Here is a 23,576-nt window from a genome sequence, read left to right as displayed (position 1 = left end):
AATACTTCATTGTCCTCTGATATTTTTAGATCTGATTTTCATTTCTGGTTTATTTCAGATGTATTATTACATTTCCTGAATTTCCATAAAACTCTGGCTAACATCAGTCCTAACCATGTGCTCTTGTGGAGAATAAAAGCCCAGAGCTCCTCCTGGATTTCCTGTCCGCTTTGAGAGCGACGGACATCACTTCTTCTGAGAACAAAACAACGCAGCAGTTTAGAAAAAAAAAAAAAAAGACTTTTACTTGCTCCCACCACCACAAAGAGGGAGAGCCAGACTCACAATCACACAATGCCTGGCAGGAAAAGGAAGATGACTGCATTGTAGAATGGAGTGACTCATTGTTCCATGTTCAGCTGTCAAACATGAGAAGGAAAAGATCTTCATCAGCAGATAGCTCAGGTCGTGGATCTTCATCCTCTGAAGCTCTTTAAACTCAGTCTTCTTTATTTAAAAACATGGGTTGGACTTTTCTGATCACTCACATCATGAAAAATCTTTTTTTTGTCTGAAATAGAAGATCTGAGACATGTCTGGATGTTTAGCTCCCCCTGCTGGTGGATCAGCCACACTGCACCAGGAGGCTTAAAGGTGTGAGATCCACATCAATTCAGCTGGGAGGGGGGTGTCCCACCTTTTAGCCTTACATTTGTTAGTTTAAAGCATTTCCTACATCAAAATATTCAGAAATTCAAAAGACAAGTGATTTCTGGTCTCCTGCTGGGCTCCAAAGAAGAACACGGACTTCCTGCAGATGAATAAGGCGCTGGGAGGATTGTTTCTGAGGAGGATGGCCCTTCCTAACATCTGTGGAAGACTGAATGCAGATGTTTTATGAACGCATGGTGCCAGCGTTCTCCTCTAAACGGTCAGTTCTGAGTCTGACTCTCTGGAGACGACGATCAGACAGCATCTTCTGTCAGTTTGATGGCAGCGGATGATTTGGAAACAGATTCAAGAAGCTGCTTCAAAGGCCTTCGGACTGTTGTGGTTGTCCTGTGAGGGCCAACTGATGGGCTAACTGTCAATCACAAAGTCATAGAATTAGAGATCAGTGAACCTAAAACCTCAGTTTGGATGTGGAAGGTGTTCCACCAGGCTCTGTGAGCGGAAATAAGGTTGTTTTTTTACTCCACCAGTGATGATGATACTCTTGTCCTCAATTAACTGATCAGTTTATTGAAGTATTTCTATCCTTTTGTTCCGTAGCAAACATCAAGAACGGGATCTCTAAATGGGACTCGATTTCCCAACCCAAGCGTGAAGGCCACGCCCACCTCATCTGCATTGTAACTGTAACCACCTGCCAGGTGTTACATTTTGAACAATGAAATATCAAATATCTGGGTATCTACTTTTCCCCCAAACTATCAGAACTGGTGCAGCTAAACCACACCCCATTACTGAAAAGCATACAGGACGATCTAACACGCTGGACCAACCTGCCTCTGTCCCTTATGGGCAAGGTAGCCACGGTTAAAATGAAAATCTTACCCAAAGTTAATTATCTCTTCTCAATGATTCCCACACAACCGCCATTAAAATGGTTCAAAACATTAGACTCATCCATATCAAGCTTTCTATGGAACAACAAACCTGCAAGAATTAGTCTAAAAACTTTAAAATCTGCAAAAAGCTGTGGAGGATTAGAACTACCTAATTTCCACAAATACTTTCTTGCAAATAGATTACAATACATCTTAAAATGGTTAAAAAATAATCCAGAAACCAACTCATGGTTAGACTTGGAACAGGTGTTATGTGGAAAGATCAACCTGTCACAGCTACCATTTATTAGCCAAACAGTTAAAAAACAGGATTGTTTCAAAAGCATTAATATAAATGCCACCTTAACAGCCTGGTGGGAATTTCTCAAAATATCAAAATCATCAATTCAACCGTGCAAAATGACACCCATCTGGAACAACCCGGACATCCTTATTAACAAAAAAATGATTCACTTCCCAGCTTGGCAAGCAGGGGGCATAAAACAACTAGAGCACGTAATTATTGATAGAAGATTCATAACCCCCCAGGAACTTCAAGACAAACATGGAATAAATAACTTCTTGGAATATCAGCAACTTAAATCAAGTATTACTAAAAAGTATAAAATTAAAGACGACGATTTAAAGCTACCAGATGTAGTTACCACTCTGATTAATTTTTCAATGAATAGAACTCTCTCCAAAATATACAAACTTTTATGTAATTTAGATAACAATATTGCCCTTCCAACAAAAAAATGGGATGCAGATTTGAGCATCAGCACAGATGAAAGCTTCTGGTCAGAACTTTGTCTAAACACCTTTAAACTGACAAAAAGTCCAAATCTGCAGCTAATCCATCTCAAAACTCTTCACAGAATTTACTACACTGGACAGAGGATGTTCAAGATGGGTCTCAGTAACTCAGACATTTGCGAGCACTGTGATAATAATCTACCCGACAGCTACATGCACGCACTGTGGTTCTGCACTCCTGTCCAGGCTCTCTGGCAGCAGGTATGTGCCGATTTATCAGTCTGGCTTAAGGTTTCAATCACTGCCTCACCGTCACTTTGTGTGCTTGGTGACATGAGTGCCATCGATATAGAAGAAGGATTAGCATCTATCATTTTCATAACTCTTTGTATTGCCAAAAAAACTATTTTAATAAATTGGAAAAACAAGAAAAATATAAACATAAGTCAACACAGAAATCTGCTGTTTGATCATATCAGCTTGGAAAAAATGTCAGCCCAAAGCTCAAGTAACTTTGAAAGAATTCAGTCTCTCTGGTCTCCTGTGGTTGACTCCATGACTTAGGGGGTGGAGGGCTTGGTCGTCGCTGCTCCTTGCCCCTCTGCTGTGGTTTGGGGTGGGGGTCGGGGCTTCCGGTGCCTGGCGGGGGCGGTGGGGGGCTCCGTTGGTCGGGGGGGTCGGGTCCGGTGCCTGGGTGGGGCGGGCTGGGGCGCTGCGTGGTCCTCTGGGCTTGGGTGTGGGGGTGCGTGGTGGGGGGGTGGGGTGGTGGTCTGGCTTGGCTTGGGGGGGTGGTCCCTTTGCCTGTGCTGGGGGGGGGTTGGCGGGGGGCCCTGCTCGGGTGGGGGGGGCCCAGCGGCGCCGGATGGGCTGCCCATCTGCACCTGGGGCTGGGATCGGCCCTTCCCTGGCTCTGGGACGGGACGGGACAACCCTCTCGGGGCCCCCGGTCGCTCTGGGTGTCACCCGCTTTGGCTGCGGGGTCTGGGGTGGGGTGGGGTGGGGGGCTTGTCGGCCCTGTCCTGTGGGGGGGCGTTCTGGGGGGGAGGGGGGGCCCATTACTAGTACGGGTCGGGGGGGCTAGCGGGTCGGGGTCTCCGCTGAGGCAATCAGTGGTTGCCTCGGCCGGTTGGCCTCCTCGGTCCCGTCGAGGCCTGACCAGAGCTCTTCTAGGGCCGGCGTCTGGGGGTGGGGGCCTGGGCTTGCTCCGGGGGGGGGGCGACGCTTTCTGGCTCCTCTCTCTCTGTGTGGGGTGGGTGGTGCCGGGCCTGGGGTGTCGGCGCCTCCGGGGGTGGGCCCCTGGGCTGGGTGGCCCTGGCCCCTTTGCTGGGGGTGGGCTGGGGGACGGCTGTTTGACCACCGGGGGACAGTCTACCAGCTGTCCCCAACTTACCCCCTTCCTTATATAACCTCATATTAGGGTGAGGGGGTGGGGGGTCTAGCCTGCGATGCGCCTTGGGGGGGGGCTACTTGGGAGTGGCCCCCCTCCTATGGTTGCCGTATGGAGTGGGCCCCCCCTCTTTCGGTTTTATTTGCACCTTAGACATGTAGGGTCCTTGGTAGGGGGGGTGCTTGGACATCACTGCAAGCAAGCAGCAGATGTCCTCCTGGCACCCTACCCGCCAATTTTAACCGCACCTTAGACATTTAGGGCCCCTTGGTGTGGAGGGTGAGGGGACATCACTGTGAGTAATCAGGAGATGTCCCCTTAGTGCCCTACTCGCCAATTTTAACTGCACCCCCCTTAGTACACACACCCCTCCCCCTTCAATATATACATTCAAACATAAACACACACACATGCACACAAACACCCTCTCAAACACCCATACACGCACACACATTTTACAAGGAAGGTGGGACCTGGGTCCATCTGTCCCCTACCCCTTCCCTGGTGGGGGGTGCGGGCCCCTTGGCGATGGCGGCCGTGTCCCTTGGGTGCCGGCTTCCTGGGCCCGGCGGTGCTCTCTCCGCACGGTGGGGGGGTTCATATTACACCTGAGCCGGGGGTGTTCGTGTCCCTGGGGGGTGGGTCCTGGTCCTTGCCCCTGGGCGCTGGGCCCCGCCAAACTTCCAACATGGCAGAGCCTGGTCGGGCCATATTTATAACATCCCTTGTGGGCCGCCCTTTTTTCCCCGGGGTTCCCCCCTCCTGGGCGGGGGCGGCGGGCCCCTGCCTTGCTCCTACCTGGACCAACCGTGGGCCGGGTGGGTGGCTGCCTGGAGTGCGGAGCGGGTCTCCCTTGGGGGGTCCTGGCTCGTACCTGGGGTTGGGGCGGGGGGGTGCCCGGAACTCCTGGGTGGTGGTGGGGTGCTCGTCTGGGGCTGTGGGCGTCCCTCTCCGGTGGGGCCCTGCGTTGGGCTCTTCCGGCGCGGCGGGGGGCTGCTTTCCTGGCTGGGCTGGGGCGGCGCTCTCTTTCCCTCTGCGCCTCCCTGCTCTCTGGCTCTGGGGGCCTCGCGGCGGTCCTGCTGGCCCTGGCCTGGGTGGCGGTCTTGGTCGCCCGGGGGGCGGTTGTTCCCTGCCTGTTCCTGTGTGGCGTTGGGGGAATTCCGGCTGCCGCTGCTGCTGCGGCGGGGGTATGGGTGTGGGGGTGGCTGGGCGCTCCTCCTCCTTCTTTTCACATTCCACCATCCATTTTAGAAGAACATAAACACTCACCTGAGCACAGGTGTTAGCTCACCTTTGCACTAATAGTTTGCATGATTGAATGAATGAAAGATTTCACACTAGTTGGTTTAAAGGCATAGGTATGCGTTCGTGAACACTATCTGTTTTGTGTGCATGTTGACATGTGGACATTTTTGCGGCTAGCAGGTGTGTTGATAATATTTGAGTGTGTGTGAACAGGCCCCGCCCTTTTTGTACTACATTTGAACCGTACCGTAACGATAAACAACCAGTAAACCTGTCTGCTCTATGCTGCTTCATGGTCTTACCCCCCTTCCCCTCCTATTATCACCCTCCTACCCCCCCCTCTCTCTAACGTCCCTCTCTCTTCTTCCCCTCTTTCCTTTTCCGTCCGGTCCAACACCAAAGATTTTCAAACATGATTGAAATTAATAAAGTTTGGCCTCAATTACAAAAGGGGTTTATTCAGACATACCTTTGGTTTGTCTGAAGATGAATAACCCCTCTTGTTAAAATAAAATATGTCCAACACAAGAGGCCCTCAGCTCTCATCTGTTTGCCTAGCTGTTGGACAGGACAAGTTAAAAAAAAAAAATAAATAAATAAAACAATAAAAAAAAAACATTTTGAACAATGATGCAAAAACTGCAGCTGGAGTTTTATGACTTGCTGCCGTTTCAAAGATTTGGGCACTAAAAGGTTAAACCGAAGAAAATCAGAGCAAAGGATTTCAGATTTAGAAGACCCGACCAAAAGTCTCCACTGTTGTAACCTGATAGTTCTGTCATAGTGTCAGACTCAGTAGCACTGCCACCTATTGTCCGATCCCTACTCAACCGCTGGAGGCCAATCACAGCCTTTCCTGCATCATCTGCTGGTTTTGGGGATGCACCTCTGTTCTCTTGACACGCTGTGAGGCCCCTCCCACCTCATTTGCATAGCATTTTAAAGAAAAGTTAGCAGAATTGAACAGCCATCTATATTCTGAAAAGGAATTCCAACAACTGACTAAGGAGATTTGTGGGACTGTCAGGAATGTTCAACATTTCTTATTTTGCCTTGAAAATTTTCTGGTTTATCTCTATTAGCCACAGCTTTCCTTCTATTTGCTGTTGCTCTTTTGGTTGTTGTTGCTTGTAGGTTTTGTCATTTTTCTATACATCCTTTGTGTTTAGCACCTTGTGGACTAAGGCCTGTTGATGAGAAGAGCTCTACAAACACAGGGATTGAAGAATTAAGTGATGAAACATCCTTTTCCACCGACCAACAGCTGTTAAAGGTTTAGGACTCCCACATGGTGGCGCTAGTCTTCCTACATAGTTGTCATCTTTGCACGTGTGCAGAACATTTCACTTCTCTATTGCTGAGGACATGTGGAGGATCAAGACAAAAGGCCAAACTTCAGCGTTCATGAAGCAGAAACAGCTTTTGAATCAGCAAAAATGTACAGAACTGGGCTTTACAGTGCAGCTGAGCAGAGCTTGAATGCACCTCTATGCTGCTTTTATTCACACTAAACACACCAGGATCACATCTTGTAATGCAAAGAACCACACGTCTGATCCCAGCATCCAGGTCACGTCCAGAAGATGGGGGCGGGGCCAACAGCTGGGGGATGCAGCGTCTTTGGCTCAGACCGAACCCTGTCTGAACCTGAAACATTCACGCGGTGTGGGAGCAGCAGGACATTCACCCCACAGGTGAGCCTCGGCTGCAGTCAGTCCGCACCTCCATCGCCTACGATGCGCTCGCAGGCGGAGGAGCGCCAACGCCAGGTCACCAACCGGGCCGTACAGTCCAGACTCCTCAAGTTTTCTTTTAAAACCAAAAAGTTTAAATAGCAATAAAAGTCGTCTAAACGTAGTAACTGTGCAAAAACAACAGAGTTGGATCTAAAGCTGGTGAGAAACATGATGATCATCTAAAAGAATGTCGTCACCTCCGTCGGGTATGAAGAAGGAAAGTCTCCGTAGCTCCTCTGTCAGACATGATCCGACCTGAACTTCAGCCGACCGCTAAGGCAACATGTGAACTAAAAGGAGAGCTGAGCAGATCCTCCAGCAGATTCAGGGATAAAACATCTACACACAAAAATCTACAGGGCGGTTAAACCAGGAGGGGCTGTGAGGATGGTGGGGAACTGGTTTTCATGTGAACTTCACGTCCCAGAGAGGCTGTGAGGAAGTGCAAACTCCTTTGAGAAGTCTTCCTGGAGGGGCTCTGGATGGAGCCAGGCCGGGGGGGGGGGGTAGTGTTGAGAGTGCAGGGGGGAGGGGAGTGGGCGTGTCTCCGTTTCATCAGGAAGTGCCCTGCCTCTTCTGCTGCTGCACCCGGATCAGCTCCAGCTGCTTCTTGCACTTCTGGTAGTAGGTGGACAGACTCTTGTTCTCCTCCAGCAGCTTCTTGTGCTCCTGCACCAGACGGGACGTGTTCTGCTGGTCCTTCTCGTCTTGGTCCAGTTCAGCGATGAGCTCCTTCCTGCTCAAGACACAAACAAACCGCCATGAGACTTCCTGAGACTTTGGAAAGTCCCCTTTTCTTCTGAATAAAAACTCTGTAGGGGATCCGCCGTCGGCTGGATGAAGCTCGTCTGCTGGACTTTAAATGTGTAGTTGTAGATTTAGATAAGTAAATTCTTCTCTTTGAGTTCTGGTAAATCGCCTGTCCGTCCTGGGGGAGGATCCCTCCTTCATGTGGACACCCCTGAGGTTTCTTCGTTTTTCCGGAATCCGGTTTTTTGGGAGTTTTTCCTTACCGCGAAGGGGGGTCTAAGGGCAGGGATGCCAGTATAGTTTAGTCAGTTTGTTAGTTCATTTTAGTATTTTGCTATTGAACTCTTTGTATTCGTGATCCTTTTGAGTTCATGTTTCACTTAAGCCCATCGAGACGACTGTTGTTGTGATTTTGGGCTATACAAATAAAATTGAATTGAATTGAATTGAATCGGAGGACTTCATCCACCAAATCAGTGGCCCCCAAATCCAGACCGTGAGGGCCGGTGTCCTGCTGGTTTTCCAGAAACCCTGCCTTATTTGCTGCTGACTACCTTGATACCTTGTTTAGCCAATATGGAGCTTCAATGGCAGGTTGGTTAGAAAACATGTAGGAGAGGTCTGGATTTGGGGACCCCTGCACTAAATGCTTAAAGCTCTGGACACACCAGGCATGTGAAAATGTGGGTTTTCACATTGGACAAGCAGGGAGGGGCTTCTTCTTTATCGTTTTCTCTTTTTTTTACTAACACTTGTCCACCACCTACAGTTGGAAGAGGCTTGATGTGGAATGTAGAAGCGGAGCAAATGTCCTGACTCTTCCTCCAGGCTTTTTCTTTCACAGCTCTATTCCAATATATGAAAGATTTGGCTTAGTTTCACTCCAGCAAATATTAATTTATCCTCCATGATCAATTTTTAAACTGAAAATTCAAGAAACTGAAAAGTCCCCATACATAGGTTACTACCACGTCTGACAAATTCAACCTAGTTTAGTTTTCAGCGCTTGTTCAATGGCCACGTGTTTTGTATGATGAGCCCAAAACCGGTCGTAGAAACATTTGAGCTGCGTGCAAATGCACAAGTTTTGAACGCAGAACGCAGAAACGCACATTTCCATAGATTTTTCATGAACATAGTTTAAGACCTATGGTTGAGATAATAATCAAAGTAACTTGTTACAAATGTTCTTGTTTCATATCTCCTTCTAAATATTTGTAGGATTCAGGGCTCCAGACTGCGAGCAATTGGTCGCATTTTGCGACCAAAATTTGAGAGTGTGCGACTAAATTTTACATCCAGTCGCACATGTGCGAGCAGTAAATTTGCCTCCCCCACCCTTCGTATTTTTTTATACATTAAACGTGGAAGGGGCACGTCAATGATCTATGAAATAATCAATGAGACGCGAGCGCACACGCACGCAGGCAGGCACACACACTCGCGCACATACTCATGAAACGCAAGCACGAACACTCTCGCGTGATGCCTGTGTGTTAGGCGGCCACTGCGTCTGAGAAGAATAGGAAAAGTCACTGTGAGTGGCTAAAATGCGTGTAGGGGGAGGGGCCTAGAGCTGACCAACCAATCACAGTGGGGTATATGACTCTTGGGGGCGTGGCAATGACAGGGTTTTGCAAGCAGGAAACCTGACAGCCCCCTCCCCGGACCACATTAAGGAGTTCTTTACTTTCCTTTCTAGAACGTATCTATTCGCTCGTAATTTTCTAAATACATGCAGTCCGTGCTGAACTTTTCTCTGGGTCACACAGATCCGGAGGAAGGTTTAGGTTTTGGTTACGGTTACGGCGGCGCATCATACGGGTTACGGCAGCACACCGCTCCCGTCCCGCGGGAGTCGGGTCAGCTGAGGAGAATAAATGCCCCCGACGTACATGCGTGACAGCTAACGGGGCTTGAACTTTAAACACGCTCGAGCAAAAACAACATTAGTTTTAGACACACTGAAAATACGTGGGGAAAATGCAACGATAGACGTGTTTGAGATGAACCAGCACCTCGCCTGGATCGTTGGGGAGACCAGGCGGGGGGGGGCTGTGAGATGAAAGCGAATCTGCAGCAAGACTGAAGGAGAACAGGAAATTGGAGCTGTCCTTAACATTCAATTTAGATTTAATATTCTTCTCCCCCTTAGTATGATCTGTGTTATTATATATTTTATGATTATTTGAATGTTTTGTAATGTATGTAGCCTTTTTTAATGAATTGGTATTTTAAATTATTTTAATTAATCCCTCCACTACAAAAACCATCAGGACACATGTCCCATAATGCATTGTTTTGTAGTCTGTAGGGCAGCTTTCAGTCAGTTCAGTTTTCAGCTGTGTCTGGGTAGGTTTGCCCCTTGCCCCACCCCTTTCTCGCGATATTTTTGCGATGATTGACAGTTAATGTTGGAGCAAAAACAAATATATGTCACACACCAGGTGATCTGCGCAGCGTTGAGTTCACCTGGGTGATCTCAAACACGCTTGTTGTGCATCTTGGCTGCACCTATTTGGTGTCACAAAGATAAATTTCCATCCGTTTTCTTTACTTATTTGTACTGTCATGACAGCGATGGTGATGTCAGTTTACCTGTTGTTGCATCTTCAAAAGTGCAGAATAAAATGTGACACTGAATTTGAAACAGCACATTGTAATTTCTGCATCTATTATTAAAGTATTTATTAGTAATACAGTGGAAATTAGTAGATTTGGTTAGAATGTTGATTTACGGTATGCGCCCCTAAATTTTCTGGTTGTGCCCCTAAAATTTTCAGTTAGGGGCCACTGTGCTCCTGGTGAAAAAAGTTAGTCTGGAGCCCTGGGATTGCATTTTTTAAATTCTCTTTTATCAACATTGTCATTCTTTTGGACAGTTCTACTTCCAGTTTCTGCATCCGTGTTTTTAGTAAATATGTCTTTGGGATGGATTCGACTTGTTGTGTGGCGTCATGTCAGGATTGGGGTCAGGCCCACACTCACTTCCTCTGGATCAGCAGGGCGATCTCGGTTTGAACCTTCAGGTACTCCTGAGCCATCTTGCAGTGCTGCTCAAACACGGCCATGGACTCTTTAGAGTTGGGACACGGTGCCAGGGGCTGAAAACACACAACGGAGCGCCTCAGCTACAAATGTGCATCTTACTTCAGAGCAGAGGTTTAGATGAGAGTCACGTACCTGCAGCTGATGATCCAAAGTGAGATAGGCCATGGGAATGGAGTTGTCTGAGCCGTTAGTGTCTGAGAACAGAGCGGGACAACTTTCAGCACCTTGGATTCTGGTGAGATCTCACCCAGGTCAAAGGTCAAACCACTGGGAAAACAACACAGCTCAAAAAATGCATCCGTCTTCAGGACCCACTGAATCCCTTTGGCAAGTTAGATTCACCAAGTAAACAATGAAGCATGTTTTTGGACTGGAAGAATGCAGAAGGCCTAGAGAAAACCCACCCATGAATGTGGACAACATGCAAACTCTACACAAAAAGGTCCCAGCTGGGATTTGAACCAAGGCCTTCATGCTGTGAGACGGGAGTGCTAACACACACCCCTGTGCACAGAAATAGGCACTTTGTCATACCACCACTAGGTGGCGCACGCTTGACCCCATTTGTTTGAAATTCAAACCTACTAACATCTTGCTTTCTGATCTGTGGGAGGATTAAGACGATCTGTCAACATTTAACACACAAACCTCTGACATGGGGCGTGGTCACGTGGACATTTTACCCGCGTAAAAGGTCTGCTCCAAATGTTTGAATCCAGCTAATATTCTCAATTTGGACAACGATGGTATCCAATGACGACCACTAAGTCGACACAAATCCCCGGGTCACATGACCGCACGCCTTGTCCTGTTAGCCTGGATGGAGTCTGGTATCTGCAGACGGGCCGGAGTGCTGCAGGATGCGTTGATTTACCTGTGGGGTCATCCGGGGAGAAGTAGCCTCTGCTGGGTTTGTCGGCCGGCATCATCCTGGGACTGGACGAGCGGCTGCTGTTCCTGCTTCCCTGTAGGATGGAAGCGCGAGAGCTGAGGCTTCAAACTGAGCATGACAGCATTTCTGATCCTTTCATTAAGAACGTGTGAAATAAAAAACCTCTTCTGTGCCAAACTTTACCTGACTGGACTCGGCGTTGACGATAGCTGGAAGGTCCTGCACAGAACGACGCCTCTGAGCCTCACACGTAGCTGTAGGGGGGGAAGGGGGGGTAACATGAGGACAGACGGGTGAGACCACTTCAGAAATCCAGTCCTACAAATGCCTCTTAAGGAATAAAACATTCAGATTTGTGGGGAATAAGCTGCACGTCCATCAGCAGCACAGCAACCTTCTCCGTCTGATGCTGCCGAGCGCCGAGTCACCCGTTTAAGGTCAGAGGTCACATCATCCCGAGAAGAACGGCTTCCATGGACAATCAGCATCAATGAAAGCCCTTCAGGCAGTAAATCAGCTGCACAGCACTCACTGCAGACCCACAGAGCTCCAGACTCCCTCTGACATGACGGAGCAGAAGATTGAAGAACCAGCTGAAGCAGAAAACAGACTTTTTCACGTTTCCTCTTCTTCATCTGGCCTTTTTCATCCATCATCACTGCATCCGTCTTTGCTCCCTTCTCCTTTTTTACCTCATCAATGCAGAAAACATCCCCCTCTGCAGACCAAAATTGGTTTCATTTGAATGTTTTGGAATCAACAGCATATAGTGACACAAAGTGACACATATGCGATCTATGATACTCCGCTTTGGGGGCAATCTTTAGCATTTTAAGCTATGAGAGGCCAGAATGGGAATAAATGAGTCTGGAGCTCCGGATCTCCAGGTTCAAGTCTTCTACAATCACACACACCATGAAGACAAACAAAACACAGAACTGTGACGTACACAATACTTGTGTTTGACGCACCCGTACCCACCCGTCCTCCCAGTGGAAGACGATCCAAAGCAACAGTAAGGCGGATAAATCTGCAGATTTTTGTGTCCGAGTGAGGATTTCTGGTTTGATCAGACTGAATGTTTGAGTTGGGTCAGGGTCTCTTCTGCTTCAGCGTCTCATGAAGCCGTTAAAAGCTTTCTGCCCGCTTCTCCACATCAAACCGAATAAAGTTCTATCTCAGCAACTAAAGAGATGAAATGTGTTTGAAATCAATGGCTGTGACTGGAGGACATTTTTCAGCCTCATAGTCTGTCACACTGGAGACATCGTCTACATTTGATCATCTGGCTTTTCTTTCAATTTTCCTAAAAATAAAAGTTGATCTAGGAAGAAACTTCATGCAAAAGAACTCAATCTGAGTGACAGTGTGGGCTTTTCTCCTCCATGTAGGTCTGCTGTAAAGTGAACCAGAAGGAAGGAAGGAAGGAAATCCTCTACGCTGGAAGATGAGGACAAACACAAAGCTCAGGAGTGAGGAACTGATTTTCTCCAGGATGACAGAAAGCAGCCACGAGTGAGAGCAGTCATCTTCATCAGCATCTGAGGAAGATGAGCTGAGCACTGATGGGGAGCTTAAGTTCTGCTTCTGCCAGATTAAAGCCAGAGGAAACACAAAGCAGGACTCTGCTGCATGCTACTCCATGAGGAGCACAGACAGAGGGAATGCTGGGTAGAAACTTAGCACCACATGGAGCGACGCACAGCAGAGCTACAACCACCACAGCAACCCAAAAAGGCTCCACCCGATCACCAGGAGGCCCACTGGTCCACAGGTACCTGTGACGACGATCTTGGGGACGTCCAGAATGGTTCCGTGGGACGCCGTTTTACGGTGGCCTCGCCTAAACTGTGTGGCTGCTGCAAAAACACACACACACGTACAGCTGCCAGCATGCAGACGGACGGGCGGGGTCGCCGCAGACATGCAGAGCGCAGACACATGCAGCCTGTGCGACACAAAAGCAGCCCCCCTGCTTCTGCGCTGGTTAGATCCAAGGGTCAGGGTGGGGCACAGGAGGCTACAACAACAACCTGAATCCAGAGCAGCACATGGGGGTCACGCTCCCCCTCTGTATTCATACCTGCAGGGGCAAACGCCGCCTTGGGCTCCAGCTCTGACAGATCTGCACTCATCCTCTTGCCGTCACCCAAGCAGAGAGTTCGAGCGGGCAGACTCTCCACGCTGCCCCCCCTGGACAACGGCAAAGACCTCAGAGGATCTACCTGCAGGAAAAGAGGAGAAGCCTCACTTGTCTGACGACCCCCCCTGATCAGGGTTCAAGGACAGGAAGGGAGCAGCACCTTTGGTTTGAAGGCCGGGAACTGAGGCGTGATTTTGATGGTGTCGTTGCTCCCCTGAGAGTCGCTGTGCTCCATGTTGGCGTCACTTTTGTTGCTGGTGTTGGTGTAGTCCAAATATGAAACTGGACAAACAGCAGACAGGGGGGGGTTCCTTCACATCAGAGCCCTCAACTCAGAAAATACTGTAGCAAAGACAGTCAGAAGCTCTGCAGTTCTCCAGGATCCCTCAAAAGACTTCAGTCCTCAAAACCAGGAAGTTAGAAACAGTCTGGAAAGCTTTTTCTAAGAATGAACTTTTTCTTCGCACAACAGAAGAGACCACTTTGAAAAAAACAACAGAATGGTAAATGTTCGGTTTGGTTTTCTAAATGCAGAGATCTCAGAAGGGTTTGCTGTAAATTTCCCAACATTCATTTGTTTTGAATGGACCTTTATTTTTGAAAGACATTTGAAATGATTTATTAATGGATTTTAATTTTTATGTAGCTCTGCAGCAAAAAACAAAACTAGAGTTATGAGCCGTTGTCTAAAGCTGTATCGTTTAGAGTTGCTTATAATTAAAAACAAAAGATTTACTCAAAAGCAAACAAAACAATATTAGATTATGGATTTGAATTGGATCAAATTAAATCATTTTCTAATCTGAGCCCTAAACACTGAATCTAGAGCTCAAAACCGTTTGTTCTGTGTTTGTTCTCGGCACTCCTCAGGGCTCTGCACGTGGACCTGCTTTGCTTGGTACCTGTGCTTGTTGCAGAGTTGATCTGTCCGTCATCGGAGTACAGGTACGGGTACTGCAGAGGAACGTCCGATTCTGGGAAATACTACAATAAATTTAAAAAGAAACAATCGGGTTAAAAGCCTGCAACAAAACTGGACGTTTCATGAGTCATCGTTTCAGATTTGACAACAAAGGTTCATTTCTTGAATTTGAGTTGAGCTGAAAAGAGTAAAAGCTCTGAACACATTTAACCCTTAAAGTAAAAATTTAAAAAAACCTAAAAGTTTTTTTAAAGGTCTGAAAATGTTATTAATGTGTCAGTTTATGACTGAAAAGGGAAAAACTAAAAGAAAAAAATGATGGATTAATGACTGAACCTCAGGTCCTGTCAGCTTCTTTTGTTTCCAAACACAACATCAGTAAAAAACTCCTTTATTTACAGATGGATCACCTTCATTAGATGACTCATGATCTTCACGATCTCCTCCATGGAGGGCCGCTGAGAGGGGTCTTTGGACCAGCAGCGAGTCATCAGGCTCTCTATGGGCTTGGGGAGGTTTTTAATTAACGGAGGTCTGGTCCCTGAATGGAGAAGAGACGTTGAAAATGGCGGCACGTCTTTCATCTGCTCTCCTGGTGGACTTGGCGAGGCCTCTGAAAGACTCACCGTTGTGCACCGCCCACATGATCCGGAAAGCCGGTCCTCCGATCTCGTCGAAGGGTTTTCTGCGGGTGATGACTTCCCAGAGGATGATGCCCCAGCTGAAGACGTCGCACTTCTCGCTGTAATTGCTGCCTGTGAGCGCAGAGGAAACGCCGCTGCTGAGAGGGGAGCTTTGATTTCATCTCTCCTTCAGAGGGAAGGGGGGGCAATATTTGCCTAGGAACAGCCCCTGTGTTGCTTCATTAGCGAGTATCTTATTGCAAAATGAAGGAGCAGATCAGAAAAGATCCTTCAAAGCGGCTGCACTGGGAGCTCCCATGCAAATTAGCAGCTCAGAGTTCACAGAGAGGGCAGCAGCGAGCGGCTTAATTGCACTGGAGGCTTGTAACTTGCCTCCCAAAACAAGATAATGACTAAGCACTAATTCATCTTCCCTCCTTCCCTCCTCTGCAGGAACGCAGCTCCTCGTTTAGCCAGACATTAGGCTCCTGGCTGAATTAGAACACAAAGTGTTGTTTCCTTGGGGAAATAAAGGGACCAGCATTAATCCATTCATCTTCTCGCCACGCTCGGTAGACTACCATCAATAAAGAAAAAGAGCGCCGCAGCTGGTGAGGAGTCGCTGATTAATGCGCCTCCGCTGAGACATTAGGACGCAATTAAGGTGAAGGGTGACAAAGCAAAGTCAGGTGCGAGAACGAGGAAAGAACTGAGGGCGGCCCGGGAGAATCCACCCCTCCCACACTTGCCTTCAAACACCTCCGGAGCCATCCACGCCGCGCTGCCTTTGTTGTTGGTCATGTGGGTCTGAATGTCACACGCGGTTCCAAAGTCACAGATCTTCAGCACGGTGCCTCCAGCCACCAGGAGCAGACTGCAAGCAGGGACCAACAGAGGCTGTGAGGAAGACGGCGGAACACGTGCTAACAGATGATAAATGCTCATCTGCAGAACCGTTGTGATAACTGAGGAAAAATGTTCGTCTGAGCAGAAGGTTCTACATCGTCAGCGTGAAATGAGCCAATGCTTCCAGAGGAACATCGTTTCATGCACACGTTGTGGTGGCCGAAACCAAAAAATGCAACAACTCTTGCACGAAAAGAAGAAGAAGTAGTGTTGTAAAGCTTAAGTTACAAAAATCAAAGGCCAACAACGACTGAGTATCAGTCACTCCTCCTAAAAAGATTGCAATGGATTATCAAAGACGGGATCACTGGGATTATCTGAATCAGCAGTGGTGACTCTGGATTAGAAACACTGGCTTTCTAATCATTTTTAAAGGTCCACCAACATTCAGCCTAGGTAATTTATTTGTAGTACCAAGTTTATTCAGAAGTAGTACTTTTATACTCTACAGCAGGGCTGGATGGTGTGACGATACTTTGTCTAGTCAATAGAAAATATTGATCACTTAGATGACTGTCTGACACTTACGACACAGGTGCTTAACAGAAATATTTTAGAAGACTCCTGATGACAGCAGACGTGTTTCGGACCAGAAGAAATGACCCGTCTAACCCAACGAGGACCTACCTAAAAAAAGGGTCAAATTCTGTTGCCATTATAAGGCCCATGCCTTTGTTTGATCCCTATCTGAGGTAAAAAAAAAAAAAAGCCCCCCTGCACCCCACCCCACCCATGAGGAGCACTATGCCAGACACATGTCAATGAGTTGATGTCATCGTCTGGACCAACAAGTGAAATTTTCTTCTTTTTAGAATAAAAATTAGAATAAATATTCTAATAGTGGTGTGTTTACATTTTTATGTCCCCTGTACAATTAAAGGAAAACAAAACCAGATTTTCTAGAGGGGGTGCACATTGCAGAAAAACAAACCCCTTTTAATACTGATTCAAAGTGACTTGCAGAGACCAAATTCTCAACATTTTCTTATTAAATATTGCTCGGTCAGCCGTAGTCTGAAGAGAACAATAAAAGAAAACGGACAACTACTGGCATTTTTGGCATCATCTCACTGAGAGTAAAGATATTCAACGTCTACAGCGGCTGTCTGATACAACACTCCTTACTTTGTGATCTGTGTTGGAATAATTAGGAATTTTTAAAACTCTTTTGATACTTGAAACCAATAAAATTCCAGCATTTTAAGGATAGGAAGCAGATAAACTGAAGTTTTATTCCAGTCGTAAAAATCTGTAAATTTTGGTGCTGAATTCTAGTGAAAGGTCATGATGAGGTGTAATGAGAAAACATACAAAACAGTGGAGTACAGTGAGGTACAGCAGGAGACGGGGGAGTGTGTGACGCGAGGAAGAGCAAGAGGAGGAGGAGCGTACTTTGGTGGCTTGAGGTCCCTGTGAATGAGAGCCTTTGGTTTCATGCCATGGAGATAGGCCACGCCCTGGGAGCACTGTAAACACCAACTCATGGCATGGGAGGCAGTGTAACAGGGGAGGGGTTCAGCACCATGCAGCACTGTGGACAAGAAACACAGTCACCACACCGGGTACACACAGCAGGAGTCCAGCAGAACCAGGCTGGGTCAAAGGTCACCACAGACTTTTGCAAACGTTCCTCACAATTCGACCAAAATGCATCAAAAGCCTCGTTTCCACCGAGCACGGTCAGGTCCGGTAAGGAGTGGTATTGTACCGTCCAGTTAATTCTGGTGAGTGTTTCCACCTCACTTCCACTGATCGGTTTGTTTTCACGGCGCATGCGTGGTGCAGACTGCTAGCATGTCATTGCAGCACGAGGACTAGAAAAGCAACAACAATTCCTCAAGCTCACCCGTTCAGTTTCCCCAAGAGGTACGGTTCAGTACTGTTTAGTGGGTCCAGTTTACAACGGAAAAGCTCAAAATACCGGACCGGACTTTTCAGTGGAGACGAGGCAAAACATTTGATCAGCAGAGCAGCTCAGAGCTTTTATCCCACTTCAGAGCGTTTAAAGGACTGCTTAGTGAAACATGAAATACTTTCACGAGCAAACTCCTTCAAAGTGATCCTCTCTGACTGCTGGTGTGTGAGAGCAGAATCTAAACCAATCAGCATCAGTTTACTGCAACTTAGACCACAGAGACATGGACATTTCAGGTCTTTGCTCTGTTTGTTTGCATGTTTGGCACACAAAAAAACAACACAAAACACAGTTATAAAAATGAAGGCGATATTAAAACAATTTCCATTATCTAAATCCTCTAACCTATATTTGAAAAGCAGTAAAAAAAAACTTCTCAGATAAAAACACAAAACTATTATGTTCAGCAGGCCCTTTCTAAAACTGAAAAGAAAAAAAAAAACTACCGTAATTTCCGGACTACAAGCCGCTTCTTTTTTCCTGCGCTTACAGCCCTGCGGCTTATTCAGTGACGCGACTAATTTATGGATTTAATTAGCGGCAGCCATGTACGTACTTTCGAACTCAGTGAATAGTTTGAATTCTTTGTCTAACACCAAGCACAAGGCATTTATATTCAACACACCTCTAAGCAGCCAAACAGCATGGAGTTGACTTCAGGTCTTAGACACTTCAGTCATGGTTCAACAAAATGAAACACGCATGCCCGGCCGCATCCCAGAATCCTTTGGTGCCATTAGACCCAACGTGCACCAGATCGCCGCTACAATATGATGAAGCTTTCAAGTTAAAAGCAATCGTTAAAAGCAGCGTGAAAAAGTCCACCGTCACCAACGGGTTTGGAAAAGCCGGTTTGCTGCGTGACGGAGAGAACAGCGCATGGAGTGAATTTACACTCCATTTACGGTTTCTAAGGAAACCGTAAAAGCGGAATTTTGCTTTGAAAAACTCACAGCCTCCGTGTGAGCTGGAGACATCTTCTCCTGCTGATTGAGCTGCGGGGCCGATGGCAGTCTGATGGCTCCCACACGTAACAACGCATCCGCCCCCCATACACAAAACGTATAGTATTAAGTCCGATTGCTTTGCACAGAAACTATTTGCTCCATCCACCGGCGCAACGGGGATGAAGTGCTCCTCCCTGAAGCCGCCCTGGCCAGAGGTGTCGGAGTAGATAGGAAGGGGAGACAAGGAGCGCGCGGGGCGGGAGCGGAGCGCAGAGGCTTCTGAATTCTGACGCACGCGCCGCACTGAGGCGCGCGTATCGCGCTGAGGCGCGCGCTTTTCAGTCGCCGCTGCTGTATTTTACCGGTGTGTTTTTTAACCAGCCCTGTTACTCCCATAACGCTGCTGCGACACAAGCGGAAGGAGAGCTTTTCCCGTTCACCCCTCCATGCACTGCTGATACTTGCTCATTCTTAAACACGTACAACAGAATGGCGAGCCGGGCATTGGCCCCGCCTTTAGCCCCTAAGACTCATGGGAAATGTGGAATCGCGGATGTAAATTTCCTCATCATAACTGAGGGATGTAATGTTGATTATATGGTTACTGTTTGTAATTTTATGTATGATACGTAGATTGTCAATAAGTAAAAAAAAAATGAAATAAAAACACCATAACTGAGGAACTTGTGAACAGAATAGAGGTCCATGCTGTTTGGCAGATGTCGATACACTCAAATACATGAGCCAGAGGCTAAGTTGGCACCACCCCCAATGTGCTAATGAATTGCACTCACTCTGGGATGCTGTCCGTGATCGGTCAGGATGACAATATCGCCTAACATTTGCGCGGCTTGTACTCTGACGCGGCTTGTGTATGCATAAAACGAATTAAACACGTGAAAATGGGTGGGTGCGGCTTGTAATCGGGTGCGCTTTGTAGTCCGGAATTTACGGTACATATATTGTGACTTTTTGGCCACAACACAAGTGACTTTATCTGAATGTAGTTTACAAGTTTGCATCAGTGATCGGATGCTGTGCATGAATGTCGGAAGAAATTAAGAAAAGTCCACAAACATTGGAATGCAAAGTCTGCTTCATACATCTGAGCTGTACTGCCCTTGTAATGCAGCCACAAGAGTATAATGGATGGAGTCATCTGCAAAAAAAAACCCACTTGAGTCTTAAAGTCCCACCCTGATCATCTTTTGATCTATTTTCAAAGTGTTCCCAGTGGACTTTTAATTATGTTAAGCTGTTTTATAAGCCAAACACCATAATCGTTTATAGGACATGGATTCTGCAGAGTAGCAGAAATGTATAAGAAGTTCACGTCTGAGTTGTGGGCGGGAATGTTGGCGTGGAGCAAACCCCCCCGCAATTCCTCTCCTAGTTGCTGAGGACTCTCTGTTTACATGCCCTCACGCTAGCTTACAGCCCCCCCACACCACCAAACTATCCAGCCGTAAAGTTTAGATCCAGATTCCAGCTCAGACGAGGAAAAAAAAAACGTATAGTATAGTACAGTGTTTTTCAACCAGTGTGCCGCGGCACACTAGTGTGCCGTGGGAGATGGTCAAGTGTGCCGTGAGAAATTGCACTCATTAACTGATCTAAAAGCAATTACCATCTCCAGGAAATCAGCTATTTGTTCATCCAAACAGGCCCTGATAAAACACTGAGAAGTTAAGAATATGAAATATCATAAAATTATTTTTTCTTTGTGTTTATATGATTCTATTAAAGACATTTTGATAAGAATAACAGGATACCGCGATTTAGCTGCAGCTATAACTGTGTAAGGAAAATTCCCGCCCCTTTAACTGTCTCCACCAATCATTCTTGAAGGCTTAATCACATGTCATCAGTCTGACCAATCAGAAGTGGTTAAAGTATTCACTTCCTTGTTTCGATTTAGCGCAGAAAAGTCTCTCTGTTCTTACAAAAATACCAGCTAAAGCTCGTCTTTAGCGGCGTAGCTTTCCACAGAATCTGGTATCAGACTGGAACAAGTGAACAAAACCATGAAGCTCAAAGACGCTGGTCTTTCTGCGGTCGGCGGATTACGGGCACTACATCTCCCATGATGCAGTAAAGTGACTGTCTTAGCGCACAATGAGTCTCTCCTCTTAACGTCTTAAAACAACGAACACACATCAAACAGTTTTTGAATCTTTTCACTTAATTTTTAATACATCTTTTAGAAAAAACAGCTGCAGCTTCCAGCGTTTTCTGCAACAGTTATCACAAAAATGCATGTGAGATTGCAGAGCGGCTGTAGATCAATACAGACTGAGTTTTTCTTTTTTTTTTATTTATCTATTTTTTTGGATGCTGGTGTGCTGCGGGATTTTTGTCAAGGTTAAAGTGTGCCGTGGCTCAAAAAAGGTTGAAAAACACTGGTATAGTACTCATAATATCTTTTACAACAGAAATAAGATGTTTTTCAAACAGCATTTTTTCGTCTGCTCCTGATTTTAAACGATTTGAATAAAGAATTACTGAGAAATGTAATTTTAGCCTTAATTTTGTTAATATATATGTCCTCCATCATCAGTAAAATGTTACAAAAATGCCATCTTAAACACACCAAAGACACAATTTTCATCTGAGTGAATTTTAAAAGAAAATCTGAGCTCACCATTGTACAGAGATCCTCCTTCAGCATATTCCATCACCAGGCAGACCTGAAGAGACAGACAGAAACACATTTCAGAATTAGCCCCAAACTTGACTTTCTATTGGTTTTAACCTGGCAAAATGACTGTAACCTTACTGGATTACTGCAGGAGCCATATAACTTGACAATATTGGGGTGGTTCACGCGGGAAAGCTGTCGGAGCTGAAGCCAAACGATAAACGTGACACAGAATTACACCAAACTGGATTTTTGTCTTTAGACCAAGCAGAAATACCTCAACGATGAAGGCTTTCCTCTCGGATTCGCTCTCAATGGTCTTGATGGCAACGTCGTTGCCTTTCCACTTGGCTTTGCAGACCACCCCAAACGCTCCTCTGCCAACCACCTACAGGAGTGGAGCTGTCAGCGTTCAGCAGCAAAGTGACGGCAACACAAACAGACACACTGACGGTGGCACCAACCTCTTCCACCTCAATGTCCTCATAGTTAATTTCTTCAAACGGATATCCGGGTGGCGTTTCCAGCATTTCGGAGGGTGGTAATGTTAGAGACATTACTAGCTAAGGTTAGCTAGTAAATTACTATGGAAAAAAGAGCCATTTCAATCAAAACACATAAACACTCTGCAAAATAATCACAAATAATGAGATATAAGCACACTGACGTTGCTATTTTAAACTAAAGGACTATAATTAACATTCAATATTATTTGCTAAAAGTTCTGAAAAAATACGTTGCTCGTGAACTTTTTTTTTTTTTTTTTTAGCCATTACCCACCACAGCTAACATTAGCCGCACAACAATGTATGTACTAAAAGCTCGTAAAGCTCCAACAGCTAACTTCCGAAAAGTGAAGCTGCATGACTTGCACGGTAACAGCGAACCGCTTTCACAATGACCATCCCAAAGCTGGGAGTAAAGCCAGCACTTTTCTCAGCTTTCTATAAGAGCCAACGGCTAGGTTACCCGCCAGGCCTAGATGCTAACTCGTTAGCTTGAAGGATCCGAGCGCTCGTCGTTGATGCGTCGGCCGGGCCGGCTCTCTGGATATCCGGACACTTCCACTATTCATGCGCAGAGACAAGAGGACCATCATCCATGTTTAGGAAGAGTCCCTCGCTGTGTCTACAACTTACAGGCATATCTTCCTCCAGTCCTCCAGCTGGTTTGTTGTTTTTCTTAACAGAAGCGTTATAGCTTCATCAGGAAGTATGTGCACACCTCTATACTATCCCCGGAACATGGCTGGCGTAGTTGAGTTCCGACCCCACAACAACAACAACAACAACAACAACAACAACTAGCTTTGTTCAAAGATAATTTGGTTTCTGTTCCATCAGCTACCTTTTATTGGGCTTATTTTACTTCTAACATTGAATGGAAAAAAGTCTGGTCTTTACCACTAAAGTACTTCTTAACAAATAAAGTCAAAGAAATCTCTTTTAAACTCCTACACAGATTTTATCCAGCAAAATATTATTTAACTAAATTTAAGGATGACATAAACACCAACTGTACTTTTTGCCAGAAACAGCCTGGGGGGTATTCCAGAAAGCAGGTTATGCTAGCTCCCACGGTAAGTTTGAGGCTAAGGAAGTTGATAACCTCAGCTTTCGGTTCCAGAAATGGAGGTATGTTTCAGGGTATGTCAAGTTGCCATAGCAACTCATGCTCTGAACATAACCTGGTATGGAGCAGGTTCAGTTGAATTAGTTTGTTTTCAGAGAGGTGAAGCAGCATGGCGTGTCCATTTGAAGTTGATTTAGTGGATGAAGAAGCTCAAATAATACTTTTTACACCGTGAGAGGGTGATAAACCCACTTATACCATGGTCCGGTTGAATACTCGATTCTGATTGGCTGCTTCGCGTCGGACGGTTCAGGCTTCCACGCCGTGTGTTAAAAAGTAATAACCGCACACTTCGTCGGCCATTAACCCTTACATATGTATGTTGGAAAAATAAACTTTTTTACTTTGATCTAACTTAATTGTTTGCTATACTTAAGATAAATCTTTTTTTTTTTTGTTAAGTCAGCTTAAAAATAACACGTAGTTATCAGACAGTTGTTTTACTTTCATTCAAATTAATTCAATTAAGTAGGTGTAACTTTAGGGCTGCACGGTGGCGCAGTGGTTAGCGCTCTTGCCTCACAGCAAGAAGGCCTCCAGTTC

General features: G+C 46.3%; 1 protein-coding gene across 7 annotated transcripts; it reads right to left on the bottom strand.

Annotated features, from left to right (window-relative positions):
• Positions 1-6,325: 6,325 nt before the first annotated feature.
• On the bottom strand, positions 6,326-22,663 carry map3k7 (mitogen-activated protein kinase kinase kinase 7). Of its 7 annotated transcripts, none has more exons than XM_078942739.1 (18): positions 22,541-22,663; positions 21,866-21,985; positions 21,679-21,789; positions 21,540-21,605; positions 21,405-21,450; positions 17,294-17,432; positions 15,741-15,869; positions 14,999-15,123; positions 14,783-14,913; positions 14,353-14,434; positions 13,611-13,732; positions 13,391-13,532; positions 13,086-13,166; positions 11,491-11,561; positions 11,290-11,380; positions 10,548-10,609; positions 10,353-10,468; positions 6,326-7,350 (listed from the first exon to the last, which is right to left on the bottom strand). In XM_078942739.1, the coding sequence occupies exons 2-18, from the start codon at positions 21,956-21,958 to the stop codon at positions 7,170-7,172; spliced, it is 1,788 nt and encodes a 595-aa protein (XP_078798865.1). In that variant the 5' UTR covers positions 21,959-21,985; positions 22,541-22,663; the 3' UTR covers positions 6,326-7,169. The 7 variants fall into 7 exon arrangements, with proteins under 7 accessions (XP_078798865.1, XP_078798867.1, XP_078798866.1 ...); XM_078942741.1 differs by having other exon boundaries at positions 22,371-22,631; XM_078942740.1 differs by having other exon boundaries at positions 22,392-22,631.
• Between the last annotated feature and the right edge of the window lie 913 nt (positions 22,664-23,576).

This window comes from Oryzias latipes, chromosome 24 (assembly GCF_053564925.1).
Source record: "Oryzias latipes strain Hd-rR chromosome 24, Olatipes_Hd-rR_3.1".
NCBI classification, from domain to species: domain Eukaryota; kingdom Metazoa; phylum Chordata; class Actinopteri; order Beloniformes; family Adrianichthyidae; genus Oryzias; species Oryzias latipes.
The sequence above is the reverse complement of the archived record's forward strand: the minus strand, read 5'-3'. Positions and strand labels throughout refer to the sequence as shown.